Below are 22,941 nucleotides of genomic sequence, written 5' to 3'. Positions count from 1 at the left end.
GGACACTGGCCCTTGAGGCCTGGAGTTTGACACCTGTGCACTAGAGTAAAAATAGGGCAGCAATTTGATTGTGACTAGGAAACATGTTTGGTTTTCTGGTGATTGCACTGATTTCTTTTCTTTTTTTTTTATATTTGGGAACTGACTACAAGTAACTGTGTCAGCTAGCCTTTAGCCTTTGGGGGCCACTTTCAAGAGTAAGGTGAATGCACAGCTGGCCTACAAGCCAACCTGTCATGAACAATCACCATCTGACTCAGACTGACTGCAGTCCTTCTCAGGTGAACTAAATGGTCTGCATTTGTATAGCGCTTTTCTAGTCCCTAAGGACCCCAAAGCGCTTCACACTACATTCAGTCATTCACCCATTCACACACACATTCACACACTGGCGATGGCAAGCTACACTGTAGCCACAGCTGCCCCGGGGCGCACTGACAGAGGCGAACTGGTGAAGGTTTGAAAATAATTGCTGTCTAATTTAGGAACCCCATTCATTCACCAAATAATAACAAAGTAATAGACTGGCTCTGTTTTATTTTTGTTATTTCACCATCCTGATGCACCAAGGTCGCTTTGAAGGCAATTGAATGTGAATGGTTCCTGGTCTTTAACCCTTTCATGCATAGTCACTACAGTGGCCAGCTATGAAAAGGCTGTTTTCTTGTATTTGTGTCAGTGTTGATGGTATACTTGCACATAAACCACTACATTGGACACTGATGTGTCACTCCATACCCTGGCACCCACTGAACGTTTAATGTTACTATAGATGTATGACGTGTTTCATTATTCATTCATTCATGATGATGAATATAAATATTTAAGAAAAAAACCTGATTGAGGTTGTTATAATTCATGCATGAAAGGGTTAAATCAACCATTTAAATGAAGTGAAATGAAGTTTATTGCACATGGTTGCAGTAACTTTGTTCATGCTGCAGTTTCCAATCACAGTTGTGCTTTCTGTGGCTGTAGCATAATAAATGAAGAAAGGGTAGGTAGAAGAGATAGATTTTTTGTCATTACTAAATCATTATTTCAGTACTCACTCTTTACACACAACAACAAATTCACTAATTCTTCACAGATTATGACTTCAGTTACAGAAAATTGTTCATAAAGTAATAAAGTAATTATGAGTTTGTCAAACGTGCCCTATTGAAAATATTGCATATTAAACAAATGCAAACATGTAATAAAATAATGCTTTATGTTTCAAGATTAACCAAATTACATAGCAAAATTGCTGACAGCCTGTTCTGCTAACCAACAAGGACATTCAAGCTGCTGCTCCAAAAATATTGGTTACATTAAGTTTACCTTCAGTCATACACACTGTTAAAACAACATCGTCTGGATTCAAATTGTGCAATTACTTTGTTTTCTTCAACTTTATTACCATGTTATTACTGACTCCAATGCAAAGAACAGCAAAAACATAGCAGTGAGACACAGGAAGTAAAAACAATATATTCGTGAGTCATCGGTGTTGGAAACAATCATAGTCGACTTTCAAAAATCTTCACGTGTTTTGATTGTCCTTTTCTAGTAATGAAGGGACATTTCATTCTGTGCGGGACAAAAGACAAAGAAAACACAGTTTAGTTTTTGCAGAAAGGACGTCTGTAAAAGTGTCACCATCTTTGTGTTTACTGCCAAATTAGTTATTGCTATTTTGGTGCTTTTAAGACACACTAAGAGTCAATTTTTGTAGTTGCAGAGTTACTACGTTATCACAAGTCTGAGATCTACGTCTGAGGTCAAGTTTTTATGACAAGTTTCACATTCAATAAATATTACATATGTTCTTCCAACTGATCTCACCTTTCTCTTTTATGCATCTGTTCAATAGTTTGAGGCAAAGGCCGTCCGAAACTCTCTGGTAGGAACACAGTAGCGAAGGCAGACACAACAGCAAGAGTCCCCAGTGTAATATAAGGCAGATATTTAAAGTACTGACCTGCACAAAGACAGGGAGCAATTAGGATTGGAGAAAGGCCTTGGCCTTGTGTTTATGCAACGTAATGTAGTGTGGGAATTTGTAGTCTACACAGACCACTAGATATACTTGATAAAATGCTTATTTATGAAGATTTGAGAAACATTCCTTCACTCACTCAGCTTTAACAAAAATGGTGCAATACAGCTTCCCACTCTGGATACAGTAGTACACATTCCTGTTGCAGTATTCCTGAGTACTGTTGGGAACAGTTCTGCTGTATATACAAACATCAGGGCAGTACCGGTGGTAATACCAAATTTTCCCACCATCTCTAGAGTAATAGACAGATATGATAGACCTGAAGGGAAAAAAAAATTAAAGATTTGTATAAGGCTATATACTAATTTGCTTCAGTACCTACTTCTAATGTCGGTATTTGAGATAAGATTTGCCTGAAAAAAACCTCAGACATATAAATAAATAAATAAAACCTCTGACACTCCTATGGACACAATATGGTGCATTTTTTCTGCTTACCATGAGGCACAAGTTGAATGAAATACAGTGATACTCCTCCAAGGAGCAAGATGCTTACGACAGCGAGTCGTCGTGGAAGGTATTGCAAAGCCAGCCAGCTGGTAATGTATGCTGGAACCTCCACGGCTGCTGAGATGAAACAGCTGATAAATGGATCGGCATGGAGTCGAGATGTATTTAGGGATAAGCCAAAGTAGCCAGTACTTAGAGTGAACCTGTAAACATGTCAAATAAAACATGGTAGCAATCTGAAAAGGAATCTGCTTGGAATTAGCAGTAGTGGGTTTATATTATCTATTCATGCAATTGAACGATGAGGTTTTTGTTATTAATCATATTACTACTGCACTTCTCACTACCAAAATCAATAATCACATCTCTGTAATGTGTTACGTTACAATGCATTACACTCCAACTCTTCCCAGTGACTTACCAGTAAGGAGCTTTTCTGGGAGACTATTGGGATTGCATTGAAAAAGACCTTCAAACGCTTGTCACCAGTGAATACTGCTAGTTGTGTTCAATGAGTGCCAAACCAGCAGGAATTATGTGTCTGCAAGGCCAGTGCAGCCAGCTCTCTGGTGATTATGGGCCTGCAGTGGGTGATGGTGCTGCAAGTGCTTGTAAAAATATAATGTGAATAAATATGGCTTAGAGCAAAACACTGCTCTTCTAAACAAAACTGTCTTTTTTTCTGTTCTCTCATCATTTATGGGAATTCAGCGATACATAGGATATTCTATTCATCCCCAAAATATAAGTGCTTTGAATTACTACTCACCACACAAGGCAGAGAATGATCGATGTGTTTCTGATGTTTGCAGTCCTTAGCAGGCTGAAGATACTGTGACGTTCATTAGCCTGAGTCTTATCTGCCTAAAAGACACAAAATCCCAGTCTCAGCATCTGTACATATGGCAATATCTGTTGCTCCAGGGTTCTATCCCTTTTTTGGTAACAGTAATATTTCTGATCATTTGGGTATTGTCGTGCGTAGTGCGAGAGATATTTATGTGTCTTCCTCAGATTCTCTTTATGTGCCTGAATGATTTAATTCAAAGCCAACTTACTGGTGAATCGTAATCATCAAAGATGACCTGTGGAGCCTCTACTTTGTTCTTCTTGGCAGCATATTTCACTATGTTCTCTGCTTCCTCCACTCTTCCCTGTGAAAGCAGCCACCGAGGAGACTCTGGGATTAACCTGCATCAGTATTCAACACAAAGAAACAAAAAGATTTAGCCTGGATCCGGTGGAACAGAAGTTATAGTATTGCTTATTACTCTCTTTGATGCTTGGCCAGAAGTTATATACTGTACAGGGTGGGCCATTTATATGGATACACCACAATAACATGGGAATGGTTGGTGATATTAAAGTCCTGTTTGTGGCACATTAGTATATGTGAGGGGGCAAACTCCTCAAGATGGGTGGTGACCACGGTGGCCATTTAGAAGTCGGCCATCTTGGATACAAATTTTGTTTTTTCAATAGGAAGAGGGCCATGTGACACATCAAACTTATTGGTAATGTCACAAGAAAAACAATGGTGTGCTTGGTTTCAACGTAACTTTATTCTTTCATGAGTTATTTACAAGTTTCTGACCACTTATAAAATTTGTTCAATGTGCTGCCCATTGTGTTGGATTGTCAATGCAACCCTCTTCTCCCACTCTTCACACACTGATAGCAACACCGCAGGAGAAATGCCAGCACAGACATCCAGTATCTGTAGTTTCAGGTGCTGCACATCTTGTATCTTCACACCATAGACAATTGCCTTCAGATGACCCCAAAGACAAAAGTCTAAGGAGGTCAGATCAGGAGACCTTGGGTGCCATTCAACTGGCCCACGACGACCAATCCACTTTCCAGGAAACTGTTCATCTAGGACTGCTCGGACCTGGCACCCATAATGTGGTGGTGCACCATCCTGCTGCAAAAACTCAGGGAACGTGCCAGCTTCAGTGCATAAAGAGGGAAACACATCATCATGTAGCAATTTCAAATATCCAGTGGCCTTGAGGTTTCCATTGATGAAGAATGGACCCACAGCATGTCAATGGCTGTGAACAAAGAGAAACTTGTAAATAACTCATGAAAGAATAAAGTTACGTTTTTTCAAAAAGGTCTCAAAGACTTTAGAGTCAGACCTGTTACAGATCGTCAACTTTTCCTTAATGTCAGGTGTGTTTCCAGAACCACTAAAAACTGCTGTAATCAAACCTATACTGAAAAAGGACAATCTTGACAAGACACAAATGAAAAACTACAGGCCGATCTCAAATCTCCCATTTTAAAGTAAGATCATTGAAAAAGCAGTTTCTCAACAGCTCAATTACTTCTTAAAACAGAATAATTGCTACGATGCCTTCCAGTCAGGTTTTAGACAGAACCACAGCACTGAAACCGCTCTGACAAAAGTGTTTAATGACATATGTCTGAACACAGACAGTGGAAAAATGTCAGTCCTAGTTTTACTGGATCTCAGTGCAGCATTTGATACAGTTGACCACAACATATTACTCAAACGACTGGAGAACTGGGCAGGTCTTTCAGGAACTGTACTAAACTGGTTCAAAACATACTTAGAAAACAGGAAATACTTTGTATCAATAGGTAACTTCACATCTGAGCAGACAAGTATCACATGTGGAGTTCCCCAAGGTTCCATCTTGGGACCCCCTCTGTTTAACATTTACATGCTCCCACTGGCACAGATTATAAACAACAACAAAATAAACTATCACAGCTATGCAGATGACACACAAATATATATCACAATGTCACCAGGAGACCGAGGCCCTGTACAGGCTCTTGGTAAATGCATTGAGGAAATCAATGACTGGTTGTGCCACAATTTTCTCCAACTAAACAAAAACAAAACTGAAGTAATAGTCTTTGGCGCCAAAGAAAAACGATTACAGGTCACCAGAGAACTTCAATCTATACATCTAAAAACCACAAACCAGGTGAGAAATTTGGGTGTAGTGATGGATGCAGACCTAAACTTAGAAAAACACATTAAGACAATAACAAAATCAGCTTACTATCACCTCAAGAATATATCAAGGATAAAAGATCTGATGTCTCAACAGGACCTGGAAAAACTAGTCCATGCATTCATCTTTAGTAGGCTTGATTACTGTAACAGCATCTTTACAGGTCTACCTAAAAAATCAGTCAGACAACTACAGCTCATTCAGAACTCTGCTGCTCGAGTCCTCACTAAGACCAAAAAAGTGGACCACATCAGTCCAGCTCTGAGGTCTTTACACTGGCTGCCTGTCCGTCAGAGGATAGACTTTAAAGTTCTGATGCTGGCCTATAAAGCTCTGAATGGTTTAGGACCAAAATACATCAGTGACCTCCTGACCCAGTATGAACCTTCCAGATCCCTCAGGTCATCTGGATCCGGTCTTTTATCAGTTCCCAGAGTCAGAACCAGACATGGAGAAGCTGCATTCAGCTTTTATGCTCCTTATATCTGGAACAAACTCCCAGAAAGCCTCAGATCAGCTGAAACACTCAGTTTATTTAAATCCAGGATGAAGACTCACCTGTTCTCAGCTGCATTTGAATAAAGCACCAAATCCACACTTTTAAGCTTAAATTTCAAAACTTACACTAACTACTGATCTTATCTATTTCTGATTTTATCTGTTTTGATTTTATATACTGTTTTGTTTGTTTGTTAAGCTTAAATTTCAAAACTGATTTTATCTACTGTTCTGATTTTATCTGTTTTGATTTTATATACTGTTTTGTTTGTTTGTTTGTTTGTTTGTTTGTTTGTTAAGTGGGTTTAGAGCTCTGGGTAGCTCCCCAGCTGGGTCTAGACTGGGTCTAGAGAGTATTTTAAATTCAGGGAATTTAAAATAGAAAGTAGCTCGTCCACATAAGGACTGGTAGCTCCCCTTACGATAAGGGTTCAAATCGCGCGAACAGGTGTGGGATTAGAGCTCTGGGTAGCTCCCCAACTGGGTCTAGACTGGGTCTAGAGAGTATTTTAAATTCAGGGAATTTAAAATAGAAAGTAGCTCGTCCACAGAAGGACTGGTAGCTCCCCTTACGATAAGGGTTCAGATCGCGCGAACAGGTGTGAAATGTGTGTGTTTAGTTAGTTAGTTTGTTTGCTTGTTTTAATCAATTTTAAATCATGCTTTTTATTTGTTTTTGTTTCTAATGTCTCTGTAAAGCACTTTGAATCACCTTGTTGTTGAATTGTGCTATACAAATAAATTTGCCTTGCCTTGCCTTACGTTGAAACCAAGCACACCATTGTTTTTCTTGTGACATTACCAATAAGTCTGATGTGTCTCATGACCCTCTTTCTATTGAAAAAACAAAAGTTGTATCCAAGATGGCCGACTTCTAAATGGCCACCATGGTCACCACCCATCTTGAGGAGTTTGCCCCCTCACATATACTAATGTGCCACAAACAGGACTTTAATATCACCAACCATTCCCATGTTATTGTGGTGTATCCATAAATGGCCCACCCTGTCTAATGAATTCATGAGAAGATAAACTTAACACAAACGCAGCTTTATTTTTTTCAAGAACAACCTACCACCAAAGAGGAAAGTAGAGAAGGCCAGGGAGAGATATACCTAACAGGAGATATGTCCAGTCCCTTAAAAAGTAGGCAAAGAGAGGAAGCATCATAAAGCCAAAGGCAAAGGCAAGACATACACCCATGGATGAGAAAAGGACCCGCACATTGCCAGTGAAGATTTCAGTGCCTGCACACACAGAGAAAGCCAACAGAAGTTTTGAGGCAATGGAGGTTATTGGACACATTGTTGCAGTAACCAAAGAACCAAAAATATGCCTTTACCGAGCACAAAAGCAGAAACATAGTTAGAGATTTGTCCCAAACCACTGATGAACAGGAGGATGCAGAACACTGTCCAAGATGATGAGAAGATTTGAACAAAAGTGAAAAGAGTCTGAAGTGCCATGGTCAGAAACAGAACTGGCTTTCTTCCAAATCTACAACGAAAAGTCAAAAGATGAAATAAGTGTAAAAAAACAAATAAGACATACTGCGTATCATAAAGTATTTATTATAAAGTATTTATTAAAAAGTATACTTGTGTGTTTATTGGTAATAGCAATATAATACTCTGCAATAAAGTAAAAATGTAATGAGGACTTTTATTACATGCTAAACAGAGCAATTGTAGAAATTAAAAACACTTTATAATACGGCCTGAAACTATTAACTATATAAGAGTCTAATTCGCCTGTAATTAAATTGAATTTAAACACATTTTATTTGAAATTATAATAATTAAAATATTTAAAAAATATATATATTTTTAAGAATTACATTGACTTACAGTCTTAAATGTATGTACACTAGAATAAGGCGATAACAAGTTGTGGTTTTGCAGGGAAAAAAAGAAAAAGAAATAAACAATGAATAAATATTGTTTGTTTTTCCACAAAATTAAATTGTATTTTGTAAAATTACAGTACTTATTACTGTTTGTAAGAATTGTACGTATTCTAGTGTACCTAACTTTAAGTATTTGTAGGTAAATATAAGTACATTTTAATTTCAAATAAAATAAATTGAAATTAAGTCTAATTACAGGAAGCCATATTATAAAGTATTAATATGTAATGATAGCTAGAAAGAATTTAAAAGATCAATATACAGTTTGTGCTGCTTAAAAGGGGGAAACAAGTATTATTTTTTAACTTTACCTGTCTGACAGCTGTCCTGAAAAAAAGGATCCAACTAAAACTCCCATGAAGTAAACTGTGGAAGTAAACGGCTGCTTCCACTCTTCACTGCACACCAGGTCAAACTGAAACGTCCAGGCATAAAAAATTGAATAAAACAATACAAAGACTTCAGGTGCTGTTTATGCCTCGTCAGATCTTAATTTTCAATTGTCAATCATTGTTCAAATATCGTCTGTATTACACACTTACCTCAGAGACTATAGTGGATTTATAGATGTCTTTGCTATAGCTCCACCCATCAACACACCCCTCTTGCTCCAGGTTAGTAAGATTAACATCCTGGCCTGGAATATATCCCTGAGCTGAAAGATTTTTGACCACATCCAGCCTGTATCTCCGACATCTGCTCAGCTCCAGCTTCCCATTCACCATCTTGCAGGTAAATAAATGCATTAATTTATTTACTTTTCTGTGAAATTGTGTTGAATACCATACTATAAAGGAAATAGCATGCTCTAGAAAGATAAAGAAAAACAAATCTAAAGTAACTGCAACAACAACAAAACAAACAAAAAAGCAAGCAAACAGAAACAAACAAACAAATACTGAAATGTAGAACTGGATAACAGGAGAATTAGGTTATTGACAAAAGAGGAAAAAAAACGAAACTAAACAAGAAACAAAATACTTTCAAAATAAAACAGGAAGTAACCTAGGGGGGAATTACCTAAAAGAGACAGGGGTACACTGGAAGGGCCAGATCAAAGTAAAACACAAGCGATCACAATACAATTCAAAAAACCAACAGAAACAAGATCACAAAGTTTCAACAACTAAAGATTAGACACAGAGGCATTACTCTTGTAAAGATAATCTTAAAACCTGTAAGAACTCTAAAAAACACAACTCAAAACTAAAGCTAAAATAAAGAATGGTTAAAAATAAACAAGAATGCAAAGTCCAAAATCATAAAACCCCAAACCATGACAGTATTTTGACCACTTAGTGCTCATAATAACCCTTCACACATATAAATATATACCCTATCATAAAATATGGCCATTCTACTTTATTGAGCTTAAAGCTAAAGCTGGCTTTGCAGAATGCAAAGAAAATACATCTACAAAGCTGCAAATATGATCATTAAAGTAAATATCAGACACACACATTTAAAAAATTTGCACATCCTCCAACATTAACATTTAATTCAAACATACAACATGTTGTCTTAGAAAAAAAGTAGGTAATTACAAGTAATTGTGAATTCGCTTTAACTGTCCTGCCCATTAAATGGGTCTGAGTGTGATTATAAATAATATATAATTGTGTGTTACTGTATATGCCTTTTAAAGTGTTGGTATTGGGCTGGTATTGCATTTGACTAACTCTGTTTCTAAAGAAGGAAGCTATTTCAAATGTAGCTTTCGTTTATGCTGTGCTGGCTGAATGACTGAGTGACATTCACAGACTTTTAGTGGGAACTATCATTCCTTCCAGCCATGCAGCATTTCCTTTGCCACTGACTGTCATACAAATCCAAAGCAGATTTCGCCCCACCTTAAATGATTCAAATTTTGTTATCATGACTCATCTGTCATAACGACTTAGTTACAGAACGCATTGTCGAGAAGTTATCTTGCACAAGCCAGACTTTTATAATGATGTTCCAGTTTGTGTATCAAAGCTGCAGAGTGAAAATACTATTTCTTTTTCACCTAAATTTTTGCTTTATGTGAAGTTTTTCTTGGTCTTGTGGTTATGTAATTCACGACTCAAATTTCATACTGACATTTCAGACTAAATACATTAAATACCTTTGAAGAAAATATTAGATTTAGACGATTTGATTGCAACACTGACACAACTTATCTGTATTGGTGTTGTAAAGATTACATGCAGCTCTTCTTGTTTCTTTTAATTAATATACTTCTTTACCTCCATTGGAATGATAGCTTGATGCCAGTCTTCTGTCAAGTTAATATCAGGAACCAGGCAGTGGTGTCTGGGAATGTCAGTCAGGAAGATGAGGGAAAAAGAACCAAATCCATTTGGCAACACGCTGGCACAAAGTAGGAAGAAAACACTTTGCTGGAAATGTCCCCAGTGACCAAGAAATGCTGTGACTTCATCATAATCCTGCATACTCTTGGAATTCTGTCTTTTAAATCACTTCTTCATCTATTGTGAAAGTAAAAAATACTCTTTAAAGAAAAAGTTGCATAAATAAACAAGTGCTACTCTGAAAGTGAGGACTCCAGAAACTCTGCAGAGCTTTTATGTAGTGTGCATTCTTAAAGGTATCAACTCCAAATTTGACTTTTTATAGTCACCACTGGGTTATAGATTACAAAGGCAATAACAAAATGCTCAGATGTTGAAAGATAATCTTTGACCATCACTTGCATAATAGGTTTCCAAGAAATATGGGAAAACTTCCAACTTGTGCAAGACAGCATTTATTATTAACCATCTATTGAGGATTTATTGGTTAAATAAGACAAAAAAAAGAAAATTATAGGTTTATCTTTGTTATGAGACTATTTATATATAATACAGCTTTCAGTCATTTAACAGACAACAAAGCCAAACAAAATGTAAATATAAAAGACTGTAAACAACAACAACATCTGTCTAGACCAGGACAAACAAATAGTCATAGTGAACTGTCCATTGGTACCACAGGTACAGGCGTCATATTTCTTGTAAGACATGGGCACTTCACCCTGTTTTAAAGAGGAAAGACAAACACGAGTTTTATTTTCAGCGATAAACTTCATTATCATTATTACTTATAAGATGTGAACACTTATTTTTTGTACTATTGGCTAAGGGCTTTCATTCAATCTGCAAAAAAAACCCCAAAACAAAACATTTGGCCACTTGGTGGCAGTAAAGTTCACTTGGAAATAAATAGCAATCTCACTTCTTAACCTTCCTGTCGTGTTCAGGTCAATGATAGTCAGTGATAGTCAATGATTTTTTAAATTTACATACCCAACATTTAAAGTTAAATTGAACATGATGATACATTTAGAGTCACCCTGAAACTTCTACTTCACTTCTACTCAGTCACTTTCACTAACTCCCTAAATGACAGATACTCGCCTGACAACATACTTTTCTGCATACTGTGTACCATGTTTAAAGAACTTGCTGTATAAGAATGTAAAATTACAATTGCCTTTATTACTTCATAGAAAGTAAAATAAACTGTGAATGAAAGTAGCTTACCTTTCTCGTCTTTGCATTTGTTCAATAGTTTCAGGAAGAGGTTTCTTAAAACTCTCTGGAAGGAAAAGAGCTGCAAAGGCAGCCACAACAGCCAGACTCCCCAATATAATATAAGGTAGATACTTATAATACATACCTGAAGACACAGAGGGGGAAGTTAGGATGAGAGAAAACTCCTTTATGAGTGTGCATTTATAAAATATAGAAATTTAATCAAATGAGGTAAAACAGACAGTCAGAAACAGTTAGTACTAATGCTAAATGAATATTAATCAATGCACTCACCCAGACTTAACAATAAAGGGGCAATGCAACTTCCAATTCTGGAAACAGTATTGCTTATCCCCGTTGCTGTGTTTCTGAGCACTGTTGGGTAAAGCTCTGCGGTGTAGGCGAACATCAGGGAGGAACCGGTCGTGATTGAATACTTACCCAGCATTTCCAGTGCAAGAGCCAGATTTGATAGATCTAAAGAATCAGAATCAGAATCAGAATTCTGATTCTGATTCTTTAGATCTAGAATCAGAAGAGCCAGATTTGATAGATCTAAAGAATAATACATTTGTTTAGTTTGTAGATATAAGTAAACAGTAAGAGACAAAACTCTAATCAAGTCTGTGAAACTTGTTTTATATAAGATGGTAATTCTGCATATACCTATCATATAGTCACTTCCTGCCTAGTAAAACGAAAAGATCACAAAAACAAATTCTATTCTTCTATTATGATTATTTACATGTTCATATTTTTGTTGGTTCACATCCTACAATGTTAAATAACGTATCACATTTCGCACAATGCACACTGATGCTTTGGGTTTTTTTCCATCCTCTTTTCAACCTCTGTCCCTTTAAGGGCCCCACCTCCAGAAAAGCCTGATTTGTGATTTGTCAGCTCATCAAAGGCAACTTTGGCATAGTCTCCTGAAAGCTATCTGCCCTTAACATACACCTGTAGTTTCCTGATACACAATGAACCAGAAGAGACTGTGGATTCCAGCAGAAAGTCAGAAAGAAATGCATTCATGCATTCTCTGGGCCGAAAGATACTGTAATAATCATCCCCCAGTCAGTACTAATGCTAATGTAAACAACAATAGCCATGGACAAGGCTAGAACTAAAGATACAGGAAGCTACCTTTTTCCAGGATACATTACATTACAAAAAAAAAAGTAATCCTAAACTTTTGTAATGCTTTGAGACATTTTAGAGTTAGCAGAAGGGGCTCTAATGCGAAAATTTTAGCAGGCTCTAAGGCAGCTGTTGCATTTGGATTGAGTCAATTTCTTGTTCTTTGAAGAAAATGTTGCCAAACAGCTGCTCTGCAGACACGTCACTGCATGCAGATAACTGATGATAGATCAGTTACGTCAGGCAAAGAAAGGTTCAGTGTTTTATATGTATGAAAGAATAACTATCTTTGCCAGAGGCTTTATAATTTGTAACTGGAAGAACTTTTATGTGCAAAATAGCTACAGTGCTTTCCAAAAATAATTTTTTGGGACTTTTGGTCCCCTTTTTCTTTAGATGTTACCTGGAAGATGGGAAGCAGGTGCAGTGATTTATTAGAACATGTGCAAACCCATATGGGAATATAGGTTTCTTTGTATAGTACAAAGGAGGTTAAAGTCAATATTTGGTTCCAGATAGCACATCTTTGTCTGTTTCCTGCCTTTTGTTCAGTTCTCTGTCAAGACGATCCCAGACTGTTTCAATAATGTTGGGGTCCAGGCTGTAAGGAAGCCAATGCGTGTTTTTCTATATAGGTATGTTTTTACTATATTGGCATGCTAAAAGTTGAAGCTGTTGTCCTTCAGATAATAGGTACTTTTAAACCAAAAGTTTTAAAAATGATTTTTGTTCCAGTTCTTGAGGATTTTGGTATATCTCAGCCTTTTTGTTTACCCTCCTTAGGAATGTTTTTTTTTGACAGCCATACATTGCACACCATCCCAGTTTATGCTGCATTTTCAGCAAACATCACTCTTTGCATCTTGTTGTTGTAAAAATATAATTTCATCCTTGTCAAACTGTTATCTTTGAAATTTTATAGATTCCACTGAAGAAATGAGAACAAATTACACGTTTCAATGGCAGGCTGCTAGTAACGAATGCCTAAAGCAATACTTTAGGTTCTTTGTTATGAGTTGTAGGTAGACACGACAGTGTTTCATGCTTTGAGCTAGGTGCCCTGTTATGCTTGAATGATTCATAAATCAATGCTTAACAGTGGCTTAACAACATTTTTTCCCTAAAATGGACAATTACAATGACTGAAATTTAGAAGACCAAGACAAAATACAAAAAAACCAACAAGAAAGTCTGGGTCCTTGAAAGCACATAATAAATAAATTTAAAAAAAAATCACAGTAGTGTGTATCACTCATCAAAGGAAAAGGAATAATTATAGTATGGGCACTTTAAGCAATAAGTAACTTATATATGACTCATCAATTGTTCTAATGTGAATTCTTGCAGCTTGCTTTTAAGAAATTTTACCATCTGGAACAAGTTGAATCAGGTAGAGTGGCACGGCTCCGAAGACCAACGTAAGGATCACAGACAGGCGTCGTGGAAGGTATAGCAGAGCCATCCAGCTGGAAATGTATGCTGGAATCTCTACAACTGCTGAGATGAAACAACTGATGTAGGGGTTTTCATGGAGTTGTGCTGTATTGAAAGACAGGCTATAGTAGCCAACAATCATAGTGAACCTGGGAAAATCAAAGGGAAATGAAAGCGTTTTTTTCATCTAAGTGAACTTTCCAAAGATTTTTCTGCATGCATGCATTTTTTTCAAATGCAAATCGTAATCATTTTGTCTATCGCAGATCTTATATTATGGAAACAGAAATACATGAAAAACCAAAAGAAAAATGAATTTTCTTTTAGTAAAAAATCATTTTTAGTTAAGAGACAGGTCATTTTAGCTGTTTATCTGCTAATTCTCCTTTTGATTTCCATGAGGAATCCGGCAAATTCCTTGTTTGTTAATTTTCTCGTTGTTTCATTATTTTCTCAATCTGAGGATGTCTCATTAAGTCGCTATGTACCACACTGTCTTCACTGTTTACTCACAACACAAAGCAGAGGATGAGTGTTGTGGCTCTCATGCTGCTCTGCCTCAGCAGGTCAAAGACATTGTAATGCTCCTTGGAGTGTGTCTGCATCTTTTCTGTCTGGAAGACACATAAAATTAGTTTGACTGTGTGAGCAGGGCTTTTTCAAAAAATATTAAAACACAAAAATGTTTAAGATTTCTTTTTTTTCATGCATTTTTATACTAATAATATCAGTCAAATGTCAAATATATTAAAAAAAAAAAATATATATATATTAATATATTTATTTATTTGTAAAACTTGAACTTGTTTTCAAATGATAACAACTGTGTTCTGCATCTTGGGTTAATCCAGTAATGTTTAAGTGAAAGTTCACTTACACCACAGTCTTCAAAGATGATCCTCGGAGCTTGAACTTTGTTCCACTTAGCAGCAGTTCTTATAATGGCCTCGGCTTCCTCAACTCTGCCTCGAGAAAGCAACCACCGGGGAGACTCTGGCATAAGCCTGGCTTAATATTTAACACAAACAGAAGGATGCAGACTTAATCAGAGGGATTTTGGAGACAAAGCAAAAAAGACAGTGAAATAAGGTCAATAAACTTGTTAGTGGGAACAGTTTGTTCTTTTTGTTTCAGCTGCTCCCTTTAGGGGTTGTGACAGAGGATCATCTTCATCTGTCACACCTTATCCTTAAGATCCTCTTCTATCACACTGACCCATGCATTTCCTCGTTCACTACATCCATAAACCTTATCTGTGATTTTCTTCTTCTCCTGTCTGCCATCTCCATGTTTAACATCCTTTTCCCAGTGTATCAGCTATCTCTCCTCTGTCCATCTTCAAACCATATCAACCTGAACCTTGCCTCTTTTTCTCTCCAAATATTGAGCTGTCCCGAGGAAATATTTATATCTAATCTTGTCTGCTTCTAGTAACTGAAAAATCTGCCATCTTCATTTTGGCCTCATGTCTTTCTGTAAACACTACTGTGTCAAAACCTTACATTACAGCAGGCCTCACTACCCTCTCTTTGCATCTTCACCATTCCAACTGCATCCCTCTCGTTCACATACATATTCTTCTACTGGCTATCATTCCTGCAGTCCATATTTCCACCTGGCTTGGCTCTCTTGCACCTACACCGTACTCTTTCTTTAGATAACAATATCATCTGTGTATGTCACAGTCTATGGAAACTCCCCCCTGACTAATGTCCACCACAGTTTCAAGCAAGTCAATACATTTGATTCAGTTCCTACAGGGAATGCTATATAAAGATATGTAGAGAGATAGATATGCTAGAGCTAGTGCCACCTACCACCAAAAGGGGACGTAGGCCACACAAGGCAAAGATAAAGCCAATGACAGTGATTTCCAGTCCCTTAAAAAGTATGCTAAGAGTGGAAGTATCATGTATCCAATAGCAAAGCCTAGACATGTGCCCAAAGATGAGTAAAGGACACGCACTTTGCCAGTTAAGACCTCAGAACCTGCAAAAAAAGAGGGGGTAATGATGAATAAAAACTTATGTGTTACAAAAAACAAAACAAAAAAAGGAAACAAACTGAAGATTGCACAAAAAACTCTGTTTGTATGTTATCATCACCATGCAGAGTGCCACCCCACAATAAATAAGCTTTCATGTATATTTTTTTAACATCTGAATTTGTTTATGGCAGTGAGGTGTGGTTTGTGGCTCAGCTGCAAAGGGACACGTGAGACAGAGTGCTTCTAGAAGCACTGTCCACTGAGAGGGTTCACGCATCTGCAGCAAATTTGCCAATCACTGCCTGTTATTTTATGTAAAAGTGTGCTGAGACCCCTGGAAAGACTGAAAGTGCTGTAGGCAGCGGGGGCTTGCCAGTAAAGACTTGTCAAAATGTGTTTCAGAGTGATTTTTGTGAGGATTAAATGCACCTTGCCATTGGGTATATATGGCACACAGACTAAACGCACACAGTGTGCATTAAGAAACTGAATAAAAGCATAGAGGCTGCAGAAACTACTCAGAAATATGTGAGTGATGTGACACCTGACAGGTTAGCTGTGAGAGTTACAGCAGAATGATCTGCAATAAAGCAGCTGTCTTCTGAATGACTCCTTCACTCCATTTGAGCTGTCACCTGACTTCAGTTTCTGACTAATTTTGCACTTATATCAAAACATTTGCTGTACAAAGCACACGTGTAAAACCTGCACTTAGACATTCCTCTGGTGTTTTCTATTCTTGGCTCCCTAGTTTATGCTCCTTGTGTTAGATTGCATCAAAATGCATCTTTCAAACTGCATCATTTATTAATTGGCATGATGTTAGTAGATCAGCAGTAGAACCTAACGCTCCCATTGGCACTTTTTAGGATTGTGGTGTCATTACAATTTGTCCCACTGTCACGGCTGCGGCAGCAGTCATGTGGTGTGTGAGAGTAAGGACCCAAGATGCAGGTACAGGCTGAGATGCGAGTGAGCTTTATTTACAGTAGTGGCAAAAAACAGGAAATGCAGAATGGGGAGCTACCAAAACTAACCTGAAACCATAACTACACGGGATGATGAGCAGGGATGACACAGAGAATGTAGAGCAGAGAGCCACAGAGATACACCGAGTAACACAGACGGTCCGACAGTGAGCAAAGACAACCCCACACTATAAATACACACACAAAAGGAAAAAGGGACAGCAAACAGGAGGGAGGCACAGCTGATCCTAATTAACATGACGAGACAAGAGACACAGACCTTAAAAGTAAAACAGGAAACGCAGAACACAGGGAAGCCACATAACAAAACCTGAAATGAGAACTCAAGAAATACTAAAGGGCTGAGGAGCTAAAGTGAGCAAGAAATCAAAAACTAAAAGCACAAAACTCAAAAACACTGGGTCACTGACACAGGACCATGACACCCTCTTATAAATCTGGCCCTTAGTTTTGTATCATAGCTAAATAAATGTTCCATCCTACCCAACACAAGAGCAGCCACAAAGTTGGACATCTGTCCCAAACCGTTGATGAAGAGGATGATGAGGAACATAATCCATGAACCAGAAAAGACTTGAGCAAAGGTGAAAACTGTCTGTAGTGCCAAAGCTGCAAAAAGAACGGGTTTTCTGCCATATCTAGACAGAGAAGATAAATATATTAGTAAACATATACATGCATAAAAAGTGTTGTACTTCCTATACAGTTGTGTGAATTGCATCTAAAAATCTGGATGGAAGGAGCACAAATTGAAAATAAATAAGTACATATCTCAAAATAATAACTGTGTTCTACCACTCTATTTCTTATTATACTGGTAAAAATACAACTCCATCATCAATTAAAATCACAGAAAAGTTCGTCTGGATGTAGCATTTTCAGCGGCATAATACATGTCTTTTATATTACTGACTATTATAAGTGTATACTGTAACATGATCTTTTTAAATGATTTTCATTTTTATTTCTTTTTACAATAAAGACAATCTTAATATCGAAACACGGAAGCCTTTCCTGAACCTTTAAAGAATGGTGTGGTGTTTGGTCTCTTTCACATGAATCTCATGTCAGTACCTGTCTGACAGCTGGCCTGACAAGAACGATCCAAGGAGTCCTCCCACGAAGAAAACAGTAGATGTGAACGGCTGCTTCCATTGGTTACTGCACACCAAGTCAAACTGGAAAATGAGATATTAACAGTTGAATGACTGAATATGTGCATGCAGGAAATAACAATGTTAAAGTCAGTGTGATTTGTGCTGACTGTTGCTGGCTGTATTCAAATGTCTTTTCACTCTAAGTAGAAAGAAAAAGGGTGCGTCTTTCCTGGTGTGCAGAAACTAATCCCCAAAGAGCACCTTGAACTTTAAGCACTGACAAAATAATGACAAGCTGAAGACTCAAAGGTCAACAAGATTACAACAAGATAATGAGAAATAAGCCATGTTGATAACAGTAGAGAAAGAGTTTTCTAGAGGAATTTATATCATGTTCCTATGTTGACTGACTGCACCTACTGTATGTTCACAGGTGTGTTCTGTCCTAACTGTTGAATAAATGGATGGGCTGAAATCCCCTGTCTTGGATAGGGTAGGAGGAAAGGAGCCACATAGACTAAGGACTTAATGATATATCTGCAACATCAAGAAAAAACAGCTGATGCTGCTAAAAAATACTACATGAAAAATAAGTAGATGTAGAAGAAGGATTGACCATACCTCAGAAACTATAGTGGATTCATAGATGTCTTTGCTATAGCTCCACCCATCTACACAGCCCTCCTCCTCCAGGTCTGTAAGGTTGACATCCCTGCCAGGAATGTATCCCTGAGCAGAGAGATTTCTGACCACATCCAACCTGTATCTGCTGCATCTGCTCAGCTCCTGTTTCCCATCCACCTCCTCATAGTCACAAGGATACAAACAGTTTTAGGGTTATTAGTATTGAGACATTTAAGAAAAACTCAGTAGGATGTCATAGTGTTTACAAAAATATGTAATATTTAGGCAACAATGGGCCTATACGGTGGCCCTGAGAGGCCAAATGGACTGCAACTTAAAAAAACACCAGCAATAACAAAAATGCTGCGAAAACACACAAAATACAACGGAAATAGTACAAACGAAAACAGAAATAGGAATAACTAAAACAGGAATAGGAAAAAACAGATTTCCAAAAGCACAAGGGAAGTGTTTCTGGGGAGACAATAACCTGACGGACCAGTTGCAGGAACCAAAATAGCCCAAGAAGTGGAGGATCTATGGTTTTGTAAGGAAAGAAAAGATGAGAGGAAAGTGTGTTAGCCTAACTATTAGCCTAAAAATCCATCATCACTATTATATGAATCATGACAAAACACACCTATTATTTTTTGGGTTCCTGCAACTGGTACATCGGGTTATTGTCTCCCCAGAAACACTTCCCTTGTGCTTTTTCCAACCAAAATATTTGTATGAAATTGCACAAAAAGAATAGATGGTCCAAATCCTCCTCTTCTGTTTCACAAAATACACAATTACCGGTTTCTATTTCTTGGAAATGTGGATCTTCTGACAACCAGGAAACTTGAACTTTGTGCTTTTTCCTATTTCTGTTTTGCAATATTTTATTGCATTTCATAAAGATTTAATGGTTTTTAGTTTAAATGTATTGTTTACACTGCTTTTTTTAAACTTTCAACTACCAGCAACATAAAAACTCATTTAGTTCCCAAAAGTAGTTTTCTACTTCTCCCAAGCATGTTTTTTTTGTTTTGAAATAAGCATAAATGTGTTCGAATAAATACAAATGTTTTGAGTTACATTATTGGAATAATATTTGAAGCAAACTCAATTATCACTGAAAAACTGCATCAGTAGTTTAAATGTTTTCTTTGATGTGCTGTATCACAGAGTTGGGGCTCTCGCAGTCACTTACTTTGATTGGGATGACACTTTTACGCCAGTCTTCAGTGAGGTTGATACCAGATACCAGGCAGTGATGACTCGGTGTATCAGTCAGAAAAACGAGAGTGAAAGCACCAAATCCATTTGGCATAATGGTGGCAACGAGCGAGAAGAAGACAATTTGCTGGAAACGTCCCCACTGCCCCAGAAAACCAATGGTTTCAGCATAATCTCTCATAGTCAAATAATTATAACCCTTTTTCTAAGCTGCTGACTCTTCTGTCTTCCTGAAACAGCATTGTGTCCAGCCACACCTGTTGGCTGTGCTTACATGTACTCCACCCAAACACACACAGATCCTGGCTCCTATTACCTCTTTTGTACTGTTCAAAATAACCTTCTAAACTTTTATTTATATATTTTTAAACTGTGACTTTCACAAGCTGCTGTGTTTCCAGGAGTGACTAATGTTATCATAATGACACGTTTTTTTTTTTCCAGTTAACTTTTCACTGTATACGTGAACATACACATTTAATAACATACTTGTATATAATATAACTGAGATTTGGACAAGGAGTATACATAAGTAACTGTATCATTGTGGCTAGGGTATAGTTTTGCCTTAGCTGCAGTAGGAGGAGTGGGTGCAGTGCAGAAATCAGCGCCTAGTGGAGTTATTGCCACACAGGGTGTGGATTGCCTAACAAACCGGTCTTTATTCTATAGGATAATAAGGAGAACCTTGTGTGCGTTTCATAGGACAAACACACACATATAGGCGTGGCCGTGTCAGCTGCACAGCTCTGGGCAAGAAACCCGAGCTGTTGCTGCGAGAGTGCACCCTGGAGCCAAGCACATCAAGCAGGGTTGAGTTTCCAGTATGCAGAGCAATATAAGGGAGGCTAAATTTAGGAAGCAAAACAAGATGGCTGTTACTAAAAGTTAATCTAGATCTAGATGTGCAATCAGCCATTCCTATCATTATGGGCTCTAATATTGGAACACCAGTGACTAATAGCATTGTTGCTCGAATGTAGGCTGGGTAGTGAAAACACTTTGAAAGGTACAGTTATATCCTATGTGCCATATGTTTATATGCATGTTTATCTAAAATATAATGTCATAAATGCTACAATGGTTTTCTCGAGCATTTGATAGAGCTATAGTTCATGACTTTAACCTGTTGTCTGTCTTGACACTTCTCTCACTCAAAGCTGCAATTGGATTGGCGAGATAAGGCTAATCAGTCAGCCTCAAGCGCTGTGGTTGACACACTACAGCTCAGCAGTGCTGAAGAAGCCCTGGAATGTCTTAAAATTGTGACTGAGCCACTGACTTAAATATAATTCAGGCAGGCATCCCTGAGAGATCCTAAATATGTCCAAATCTTTTCTTTTACTAATCTAAAATTCACTGAGGTGTAAAATATAAATGTTCTCTCTGCTATTTGTAAATCATAATGTTGTAGCTCCATTACAGTTAATATAAACTAATGCTGCATTATTATTCCACAGCAGGTTGGAAAGAATGAAAATGCTGTCATGCCAATGAGACTGAGAAAAAGACCAAAAATAAAAGAAAACAAAACAGAATTTGCTCTAACGTAGTGAAGTCAATTTGAAAACTGCCCCCTCTAGCTTTTCACAGTGTGCATTACACTGTATGTTCATAATTAAGTGACGCAAATACTCTGAAATACAGTAGGGACATAATGCCCTAGCTTAAACTAAGAAAATAAGATTGATAATAATCATTAACATTATTAAACAAATTTAACGTTATGAAATGATTTAACAATGTCAGTTATAACTTTATAATATGCTAAGTGTGAGAAGCAAGAGTCTGGTGAAGCACTGGTGTCATGTCAGTCATGAAGGTGCAGCTACAATATCAATTATAATACTGAACCTGTCCTGCCTGTTTAATCTTAGTTACTCAGTATAGGGACTAAGGCCCTTTATATTTTAAAATTGTGCAATGTTACGTAAGGCCCAAAATGGCCTCCGTACAAGAAAGTAGTAGCTCTAATATTGACCAGTAACGAACCACCACACGCACACTGTAATGGGTTACACAAGATTTATTTGTTCTTTCTCCGGGTAAAACTACTGGCTGAAGACACAACTCTGGCCAGGAATCCAAGGCCCAAAGCCACCGCGGTCAGGGTTGTTAGCCTGGTTACAAACAGGGGAAAGGTGGTCACTTGGAAGAACAAGCAGCCAAAACGTATCAATCCTGCATCTTCCTCAAAAAGGCTTGCCACCCACCTTTTCAGGCCTGACTTCATTCGAGGCTGGGTCTCCACATCACATCCTGGGAGCTGGAACTTCCCCAACACTGGTCCAGTTTCCTTGTCAGGGGCACAGAGAGTCTCCAGTCCAGTGTTTGTTTTCCTGCCTTCCAGCACATCCACTCACATTGGAGTCCTCCCTCCAACATCCTCAGTTTATTTTAAAAGCAAAACCAGGCCAGGTTAAAAATCTTTTCCGTTAAAACGTGCACACTTCATCCTGCTTCGAGGCTTCCCTGCTACACCAGTGTCCTCCTAAAAAATACAACGACAACACCTACTTCCTGTTTCCTCTCCCCTTTATAGAGAAGGGCTCCAATCCTCCCCAATCAGCTGCTCCCTGTATTCAACTCCAAATAGCTGGCAGCTGGACTAGAGTAGAATCTCCACTCCCACATGGGTGTGGCCCACACCTCACATCAAACACAAAGAAACACCAAAGCATGCAATCAATACAAAACAAAATCTAAAGTAATGCCAACCCAAAAGCTTAGTGGGGGATTCTCTCCATCCTTTTCCACCATGCTATACTCTGTAACACAGACTATAGAAAAATACTAATTATAGTTCAGTCTGACAGTTAAAATTAAATGTCTGATCCTTACATTTGAAAAATGTAAAGAATTAAGTGTAAACCCTCAGGCAGGTTGTGTGAAGACATGTCTGAAAGAAAACTGCTCGTGTTACATTTCCCTGAGAAAATACCTTATGTTGTTTCAGTTGCACAGGTTTTACTTGTTTGCTAATATTTGTTAGCAATGCTTCTAATTTCTCTCCTTGTGCACATTCTCTCAGTGGTCTCTTTTATTG

The 22,941-nt window shown here is 37.7% G+C and overlaps 2 protein-coding genes across 5 annotated transcripts; both read right to left on the bottom strand.

Annotated features, from left to right (window-relative positions):
• Positions 1 to 889: 889 nt before the first annotated feature.
• LOC113030453 (solute carrier family 22 member 5-like) lies at positions 890 to 10,559 on the bottom strand. Of its 2 annotated transcripts, XM_026181926.1 has the most exons (11): positions 10,117 to 10,559; positions 8,431 to 8,613; positions 8,200 to 8,303; positions 7,325 to 7,479; positions 7,058 to 7,229; positions 3,553 to 3,685; positions 3,264 to 3,358; positions 2,483 to 2,697; positions 2,121 to 2,303; positions 1,828 to 1,963; positions 890 to 1,572 (listed from the first exon to the last, which is right to left on the bottom strand). In XM_026181926.1, exons 1-11 carry the CDS (start codon positions 10,321 to 10,323, stop codon positions 1,503 to 1,505), a joined length of 1,653 nt encoding a protein of 550 aa, XP_026037711.1. In that variant the 5' UTR covers positions 10,324 to 10,559; the 3' UTR covers positions 890 to 1,502. The 2 variants fall into 2 exon arrangements, with proteins under 2 accessions (XP_026037711.1, XP_026037712.1); XM_026181927.1 differs by lacking the exons at positions 7,058 to 7,229; positions 7,325 to 7,479.
• A 62-nt stretch (positions 10,560 to 10,621) lies between these two features.
• LOC113030452 (solute carrier family 22 member 5-like) lies at positions 10,622 to 22,571 on the bottom strand. 3 transcript variants are annotated; one of them, XM_026181923.1, is made up of 11 exons: positions 19,870 to 21,647; positions 18,672 to 18,854; positions 18,028 to 18,131; positions 17,437 to 17,591; positions 15,795 to 15,966; positions 14,855 to 14,981; positions 14,491 to 14,591; positions 13,912 to 14,126; positions 11,698 to 11,880; positions 11,413 to 11,548; positions 10,622 to 10,904 (listed from the first exon to the last, which is right to left on the bottom strand). In XM_026181923.1, the coding sequence occupies exons 1-11, from the start codon at positions 20,074 to 20,076 to the stop codon at positions 10,835 to 10,837; spliced, it is 1,653 nt and encodes a 550-aa protein (XP_026037708.1). In that variant the 5' UTR covers positions 20,077 to 21,647; the 3' UTR covers positions 10,622 to 10,834. The 3 variants fall into 3 exon arrangements, with proteins under 3 accessions (XP_026037708.1, XP_026037709.1, XP_026037710.1); XM_026181924.1 differs by lacking the exon at positions 15,795 to 15,966 and having other exon boundaries at positions 14,855 to 14,985; positions 19,870 to 21,644; XM_026181925.1 differs by lacking the exon at positions 10,622 to 10,904 and adding an exon at positions 22,109 to 22,571 and having other exon boundaries at positions 11,481 to 11,880; positions 19,870 to 22,015.
• Between the last annotated feature and the right edge of the window lie 370 nt (positions 22,572 to 22,941).

This window comes from Astatotilapia calliptera, chromosome 10, assembly GCF_900246225.1.
Source record: "Astatotilapia calliptera chromosome 10, fAstCal1.2, whole genome shotgun sequence".
Classification (NCBI taxonomy): Eukaryota; Metazoa; Chordata; class Actinopteri; order Cichliformes; family Cichlidae; genus Astatotilapia; species Astatotilapia calliptera.
The sequence above is the reverse complement of the archived record's forward strand: the minus strand, read 5'-3'. Positions and strand labels throughout refer to the sequence as shown.

Coding starts and splice junctions, on each gene's coding strand:
- LOC113030453 (XM_026181926.1), bottom strand. CDS start 10,323: ATGCAGGATTATGATGAAGTCACAGCATTTCTTGGTCACTGGGGACAT. Junction 3,686..7,057: donor CTCTACTTTCCTCTTTGGTG/GTAGGTTGTTCT, acceptor ATACTGATGCAG/GTTAATCCCAGAGTCTCCTC. Junction 2,698..3,263: donor ATCATTCTCTGCCTTGTGTG/GTGAGTAGTAAT, acceptor ACATGTTTACAG/GTTCACTCTAAGTACTGGCT.
- LOC113030452 (XM_026181923.1), bottom strand. CDS start 20,076: ATGAGAGATTATGCTGAAACCATTGGTTTTCTGGGGCAGTGGGGACGT. Junction 18,855..19,869: donor AAAGTGTCATCCCAATCAAA/GTAAGTGACTGC, acceptor TGTGACTATGAG/GAGGTGGATGGGAAACAGGA. Junction 11,881..13,911: donor GATTCAACTTGTTCCAGATG/GTAAAATTTCTT, acceptor CTGATTCTTTAG/ATCTATCAAATCTGGCTCTT.